Source organism: Lampetra planeri, chromosome 58, assembly GCF_965212315.1.
Source record: "Lampetra planeri chromosome 58, kcLamPlan1.2.h2, whole genome shotgun sequence".
In the NCBI taxonomy this organism is placed as follows: domain Eukaryota; kingdom Metazoa; phylum Chordata; class Hyperoartia; order Petromyzontiformes; family Petromyzontidae; genus Lampetra; species Lampetra planeri.
In genome coordinates this window covers 913,546-921,557 of record NC_136164.1, presented here as the reverse complement: position 1 = coordinate 921,557, position 8,012 = coordinate 913,546, and the positions used below count along the sequence as shown (strand labels likewise).

Here is an 8,012-nt window from a genome sequence, read left to right as displayed (position 1 = left end):
GAGGTACGTGCTCCGGTACCGGTCTCCAGTGTGCTCACATTTCCCTGCTTGCTGGGCACGGATCTGTTGAGTCACATGCCCCTTCGCATTCTGATGGACGAAGGCTGCCTCGAAACCCCTTCGGGGGGGGGGGGGGGGTCGCTTGTATTTCTTGCGTCCACACGGGGAACCGAAGCAGCTTATGCGAGTTCAGGCGCCGGTCGGAACTACGGTCTTAATCCCGCCTGGTGTACAGGCCTTAGTGCCGCTTCGATATCGCACCCCACTCGTCACTTCCCGTTCGTCACTTCCCGTTCGTAAGCGTTGCTCATCGTCTCCGCGGTGCCGTCGGTGGTGGGTTGTCACTGCCTAGCAGCAGCTGACATGCTCGTGCGCAGGAATCAGCCAATGTTCCTGCAGGTCCTTAACACGGCTGACACACCCATTACAGTTCAGGAAGGGACCTTGTTTGCAAATGTCAGTCCCATGCATTCGGACCCTGAGACGCAGACCGTAAACAATGTGCATTTGGACACTCCGTCAGTCGGCACAGAGGATATGTCATGGATAGACGCGCTCTTGGCACAAAACACCGATTTGTCGGCAAAGGAATCGGGGGAACTCAGTACTTTGTTGTGTGACTTCGCAGACGTGTTCAGTAAGGGTCCCTACAATGTTGGTCGCACGACGCTGATGGAGCACCACATTGATACGGGCGAGGCGCCACCCATTCGGCAAAATGCCTATAGTATGGGTCCTAGCGAGGAGAAGCATGTGCGGCGGGAAGTGCAGGAGATGATGGAGTCTGACATCATATCGCCATCTACGAGTCCGTGGGGGGTGCCGGTTGTATTGGTTAAGAAATCGGATGGATCCTTGCGGTTTTGCGTAGACTTCAAGCAGTTCAACAAAGTTACCATGGCAGACGCCTACCCGCTCCCGCGCATATGTAATAATAGCCATAGAGGGTTCACGTGGGGATTGGCTTGCCGGTCCTGCTTGTAGCCAATAAGGGTTGAGATAGGGACCATGGCCCATGCGTCATCACGACAGGTCATCAGGAGTGATTGGCCTAGCCATTCGGGGCCCCAGCCAATTGGGAGCCGGATGAGGGGCGTGGTCCGGGGATTGACAGGGAACCATCGAGAATGGTCGAAGCTGTCCATGTACGATTGGCTGGGGGAACCACGTGACGAAGGTATTAAGAGCGAGTGGAGGGGAACGATTGCGAGCAGACTGGAACTGACGAGAGCAGGGTCACGCGCGGACGGGGGCTGGGGTTGCCACGTGCGCGGTGGGGACGTGCGTGGTCTGTCCTCTCTCCGTTGTCTGCCAGCAACGGAGAGTGAGTGAGCAAAGTGTATTGTGGAGTGGAAATAAAAGGACCGATTCCGAAGCCGTCTCTGGAAGGATTATTACACTGGTGTCAGAAGTAATTCTGCGACTGTTTGGACGATCGTCGAGATGTCTAAACACCTCAGAAAAAAGAACCTGCCCGTGCCTCTGTCGGAGGAAGAGGCCGAGACGGAGGAAGATGAGCTGTTGGGAGCTACAGCCCTGGTGCCGCCGGCTGACGACGCTCGCCTCGACGCCTCTCAGCATCGACCGCGGGAAGATGCGACCACCGCAGGACCGAGAGACGAATGGCGGCTGATGGCGGAGCAGATTGAGTCGTTGCGCGCAATTCTGCTAAGCCTGGTGACCGCGGTGGCGTCCTCACCAGCCGTGGGTCGCCAGATCGCCGATCAGCTGGACGCCGTGGGAAGGGGTCCTGCTATGGAAGCGGGACCCGCCATTGCTCCTGCCACGCGGGAGGACGCCGTCGTCTTGGGTGGGGCGTCTGCGCCGGAGTCGTCGGCCGCCATTTTGGGCGCGCCTGCTACCACGCGGCCGCCGGACGCCATTTTGTCTGCACCGAGCGGAGAGCGGGAACGGCGGCCGGAGACGCCCGCGGCACGCTCCTGCCACCGCGGACATCGCCTTCCACAAATAAAAGAATTTATCGCCGGGGGCGATTGGAGTGCTTTTACGTGGCGCTTCGAGTCGGCTTTTAGATCTGTCAACTGGACGGAGGAAGAAGTGCTGGGAGCGCTACCTACGCTGCTCGATGATGTGTCTCTGGGAGTCTTCCGCTCCATTCCGGCGTCCAAGAAGAAGACACTGCAGGATGCGTTCACAGAGATGGCGGAATTTTACGACCCGCCGACATCGGCCACCAGAAAATTTATGTCGCGTCGCCGGGCACCGGAGGAATCGTCGTTGGCCTATCGGGGGGCGTTGATGGCGATGGCCATGGCCGCCTACCCCGACGCAACGGCCGAGCATTTGGATCCACTCATCCTTTCCCGCATGCTGGAGTTGTCTCAGGAGCTCAACATCTCTCTACCAGTGTGCGGCCACGAACCGCTTTCATCGCGGTGGGTGGCGCGCTGCCTGGACGCTAAGTTTAATATCAAGCGGTGGGACCAGATGGCGGCGTGGACGGGGAAACCCGAGATCGACGGGCCGCCTCTGGGGTGGTCTCCGCGACTGGTTGTCCACTGCTCCGACGACTCGGGCGACGACGACATGCTGGCTGCTGCTGTCCCGCGTAGGATTCCGGGCCGGCGGCTGCGCGACCAGCGGGACGACTACACGGCCCGACCGCGTGCGAGGGCCGGGTCGTCCGACCACCAGCCAACGTCGGCCGCGTGTTTTAAGTGCGGCAGACGGGGCCACTTCGCCCGTGACTGCCGCTGCCGACCTCTGCTGTCGCCTCCTCCGCCAAGGGGACCTCCATCTCCTCTACCTGCCGCGGAGCTGCAACAACCTCGGGCGAGTCGGCACAAATCGGACACCCGGCAGGTCATGTCACATCACTCATCCACTCGCACTCATTCTTACACTCCTAAGGCCAATTTTACTTCTCCTGCTCCATTGACACGCTCTGCTATGCAGTGGAAGAAATTGGCTCGCAGGATTGTGGCTGCGGCGTCGGGCTCGTCGACGGTACGCGGTACCGTCGACGGCGTTGACGTCCGTATCTTGGTGGACACTGGCGCATCGGCTACCATCATTTCGGATGTCATTTTTCATTTGTTGTCCATTCCTGCGTCGAGAATACGCAAGGTTAATGATGCGTGTGTTGCCGCCAATGGGGGGAGCATGGGTATCTGCGGACAGGTGGATGTGAGCATCGCTATCGGAAATATTACCGCCGCAGGACCTGTGTTAATTTCTCGCTCGCTAGCTGTTCCATGCTTGTTGGGGACGGATTTCCTGCGCCAGATGCCGTTGCGAATACGGGTCGACTAGGACTGTTTGGAAATGCCGGGGGGTCGTAGGATGGCGTTCCTGCCTTCCCTGCTGGCCAAGGCGCCTACAGGTAACGCAGTTACTGCTGTAGTTGCGGCTACGGTGGAAGTTCCATCGGGAGCGCAAATGCTCATTCCACTACGTTACTGAAAACCGCTTCAAATGGGAAAGGGTGCGAAAGGCGTGCTATTATCCCCATCGAATTCCATATCGAAATCTTTTTCTTTGGCGGCGGCACAAACGATTGTGCGCCCAGGTCAGGCACCTTTCATACAGGTCTTGAATGGGGGACCTGATCGCGTTGTTGTTCCGGAGGGATCGGTGCTGGCTCACGCCACTACCAATTTCGCCTCTTGTGAAAAACCGCCGCGCGCTCGGATGCCTGCTGATGGGTCTCCGCATGATCGTTCACAAGAACGCTGGATCGCGGATTTATGCGGAGAGAATTCTTCCTTGTCAAATGAACATAGGAACGCCTTGCGTTCGCTCTTGCTGCAGTACGCTGATGTGTTCAGCAGGAATGATTTGGACCTCGGACGCACATCGCTTTTGTCGCACCATATTGAAACCGGTGCATCGCCACCTGTCTGTATGCACCCTCACCGCATGAGCCCGGCGGAAAGGGAACACGTGCGTGGGGCGGTAGATGAATTGCTGGCGGCGGATATTATCTCGCCATCCAATAGTCCTTGGGGCGCGCCCGTCGTTTTGGTTAAGAAAAAAGATGGTGGTACGAGGTTTTGCGTTGATTTCCGCCGGTGGAACAAAATCTCGGTAGCGGACGCGTACCCCTTACCGAGGATGGATGACTCATTGGATGCTTTATCGGGTGCTAAATTCTTTTCCACCCTTGACCTGTCCTCGGGCTTCTGGCAGCTTCCCCTCGATGACGAGTCAAAACCCAAAACGGCATTCCGCACGCCGCAAGGCCTCTTTGAATTTAATCGGTTGCCGATGGGCCTGAACGCGGCTCCGGCCACGTTTCAGCGGCTCATGGAGTTGGTGTTGGCGGGACTGCAGTGGGAAACGTGCCTCATATATCTAGACGATATAATTGTCTTTAGCCGCACGTTCGAGGAACACCTCCAATGCCTTGAGACAGTTTTTCAAAGAATGCGTGCGGCTGACCTTAAGTTTAAACCGAGGAAATGCCACCTCCTGCAACACTCCGTCCGTTATCTGGGTCATATTGTCAGTTCGGACGGCGTATCCACTGACCCTCTGAAAACGAAGTGTGTACGTGAGTGGCCCACACCCACTTCAGTGGGTGATGTTCGGCGGTTTATTGGATTCGCTTCCTATTATTGCCGCTTCGTTAAGAACTTTGCGACGTTGGCAAAACCATTACACGTTCTGACTGGCAAAAATCAAAGGTTTAAATGGGGGGCGGAGGAAGAAAGTTCCTTTATGGCACTTCGGGACCACCTCGCCACGGCGCCTACGTTAGATTACCCAGATTTTTCACAGCCGTTCATCCTTGATACGGATGCTAGTAATATCGGCATTGGGGCCGTTTTGTCGCAACGTAAGGATGGGGTTGAGAGAGTGGTGGCGTATGGCAGCAGGGTTCTGTCCCCTGCGGAAACGCGATATTGCGTGACAAGGCGGGAACTTTTGGCAATTGTCCATTTTGTTCGATTGTACCGACCGTACCTGTATGGACGGAAATTCCTGGTCCGCACTGATCATGCGGCTTTGCAATATTCCCTCAAATTGGATCAGCTGTCAGGCCAATTGGCCCGGTGGTTGGAATCGTTACAGGAATTTTCCTTCGATATAACGTACCGAAAGGGAGCCCGTCATGTGAACGCTGATGCGCTCTCAAGGCTGCCGCCCGTTCCTCCGTGCACTTGCCTGACGGGCACGCACCGCTGCGCCGCACCGCCCACGTCACCCTGCCCGGTTATGGGGGTGATAGCGAATGAGGACGACGCAGGGGCGAATGCGAAAGAGGAGGACCAGCAGGTGTCGGTGGACACCGATGACACCTTACGGCTGCCGCACGCGGTCTGGTTGCGCGAGCAGGAGGACGATGCCTCGCTGTCTCCACTACGTAAATTGGTTGGGAAACAGAAATCGCAATTGGCGGGCTGGAAGTGGCAGATGTTCCGGGGTAAGTCGGGATTGCTAATGTGTACCGACGGGGTGTCTGACCGACCACGCTTGGTGGTGCCTACTTCGCTTCGCTACGACCTGCTCCGTGCTCTGCACGCTGAAAAGTTGATGCACCTTGGCGTCCAAAAGACTGTGGCCGCGATGCAAAAGGATTTTTTCTGGGCCGGTATGACGGCGGACATCAATGATTTTGTCTGCTCGTGCCATGACTGTGCGAAAAGGAAGCCGCCTCGGAACCACTATGTACCACCGTTGCGTTCCATTGAAGTGTCCCGTATTAACGAATTAGTGGCTCTCGACATTCTGGGGCCGTTTCCCCCGTCGGCTAGGGGCAATAAATACCTTCTGGTCGGGGTGGAATATTTTTCTCGATGGCCGATGGCCTGGCCTCTGCCCGACCAAACGGCAGCGTCCATCACCGACGCTTTCTTGAACGGGTATGTCATGGACAAGGGGGCACCTGAAAGGCTGCTCACAGATCAAGGCCGGAATTTCTCCTCTAAATTGCTTAGGGAAGTTTGTGACGCGCTAGGTACAAAGAAAGTTCGCACCTCCCCATACCATCCACAAACAGATGGTATGGTGGAACGATTTAACCGTACCCTTTCCGCTATGCTTTGTCACACGGTCAGTGAAAAGCAAACCGATTGGGACTTGCACATACCAGGCGTCTTGGCGGCCTACCGCATGGTTCCGCACACATCCACGGGATACTCACCGTTTTTTTTTTATGTATGGCCGTGAAAATGTTCCACCCATCGATGTGCAACTGGGTACGCTGAGTAAACAACTGTCCCGCTCCCTGCCTGACCACGTGCGTGACTCGCTTGAACGAGTAACGGAAGCGCGAGAGGCTGCCCGGTGTGCGACGGCCCGTGCTCAGGCAAGGAACGAACGGTACGCGCGTCGATCGCATACTCGCATGCCTTGGTCAGTGGGAGACCTGGCGTGGCTCCACTGCCCCCAGGTACCAGCAGGCACATCCCCTAAACTGCACAGTCCATGGCGGAGGCCTGTGACGCTCGTAGACGTTCGGAACTCGCAAAGTATCCGCGTTCAATACGGCAAACGTCGGTGGTATGTTCATTCCTCGCGACTTAAACCCTATGTTGACGCGCGTGTCGGTCCTTCATCCCCAATAGCTGACCTGCCGGGTTCTGCTGGGCCGACTACGCCGCTGGACACGCCCGTTGATCCCAGGGCGGATTGGGTTGTGCCTCCTGCAGATGAACAGGTTCTGAGGGCTGAGGAAGCCCCCGCTGCCCCCCCTCCAACGGGGCCCGCCCTGGACGTGACCAAGCACCAACAACCGACTTCTTCTTCGAGCCTGCCACCTCCTGTCCATCCGGAAGCAAAGCGACCTTGCGCTGGGAGCGGAGAGGGTCCCGCGTACGCGTACGCGGTCGAAATCTCTTCCGTTTCGTTAACGCTTGATCGTTTCGCTGATTCCCTGTCGTTACCGCGCTGCAGGGGCGCCCTAATGTATGTTGTGATTTTTTTTATTATTATGGGTGACTGTTTTAAATGTTGTTAGGCGCGGGAACACCGGTTCACCCTCAAATTGTTAAACGCACCTTGGTGCCCTAATAAGATGTTGCGGAATTGGTTCTTCACCCTTTTCCCAGCCGAGACGGCTAAATTTTTTCACCGGGGGGGGGGGGTGATGTAATAACAGCCATAGAGGGTTCACGTGGGGATTGGCTTGCCGGTCCTGCTTGTAGCCAATAAGGGTTGAGATAGGGACCATGGCCCATGCGTCATCACGACAGGTCATCAGGAGTGATTGGCCTAGCCATTCGGGGCCCCAGCCAATGGGGAGCCGGATGAGGGGCGTGGTCCCGGGATTCACAGGGAACCATCGAGAATGGTCAAAGCTGTCCATGTACGATTGGCTGGGGGAACCACGTGACGAAGGTATTAAGAGCGAGTGGAGGGGAACGATCGCGAGCAGACTGGAACTGACGAGAGCAGGGTCACGCGCGGACGGGGGCTGGGGTTGCCACGTGCGCGGTGGGGACGTGCGTGGTCTGTCCTCTCTCCGTTGTCTGCCAGCAACGGAGAGTGAGTGAGCAAAGTGTATTGTGGAGTGGAAATAAAAGGACCGATTCCGAAGCCGTCTCTGGAAGGATTATTACACATAGATGACTCATTGGATGCACTCGCAGGAGCAAAATTTTCTCCACACTAGACCTTTTGGCGGGATTCTGACAGCTACCACTAGATGCCGAATCCAGACTGAACACGTCTTTCAGAATGCTTCAAGTTTTAATCTTGATTTGAAGCTTTCGTGACTGCAGGAATCCATACTCTTTGGTTTTTTCGGTAAAGTCACGTAGGTAAAAAAAATAATAGATCACGACGTTTCGATCGCAACACAAGTGTAATAAAGGTCGTTGAGGTGACTTCTGGAATCCGGTCTTTTATTCAACTTGCATTACAGCTTTCCTTCACGCTGCTGGCAGGTAGTGTGAGAGGGATAGAGAGAGAGACGCGCCGCTACGTGGCAACCCGGAGCCCCGCTCACGCGTGGCCCCTTCCTCCGTTCGTTCCCATTCTGACCACGTGTCGTTCGTCTCCACCCCTATTTAATACCCGGGTCACGTGGTACGTTTCCACCAATCATG

At 56.3% G+C, this 8,012-nt stretch overlaps 1 protein-coding gene across 1 annotated transcript; it reads left to right on the top strand.

Moving 5' to 3' along the window:
• Window positions 1-2,242: 2,242 nt before the first annotated feature.
• On the top strand, window positions 2,243-7,522 carry LOC144735999 (uncharacterized). Its single transcript, XM_078618625.1, has 2 exons — window positions 2,243-2,823; window positions 6,615-7,522. Exons 1-2 carry the CDS (start codon window positions 2,260-2,262, stop codon window positions 6,627-6,629), a joined length of 579 nt encoding a protein of 192 aa, XP_078474751.1. The 5' UTR covers window positions 2,243-2,259; the 3' UTR covers window positions 6,630-7,522.
• Window positions 7,523-8,012: the final 490 nt, after the last annotated feature.

What these genes read in the sequence shown, in the direction of transcription:
- LOC144735999 (XM_078618625.1), top strand. Translation starts at nt 2,260, where the DNA reads ATGGCGATGGCCATGGCCGCCTACCCCGACGCAACGGCCGAGCATTTG.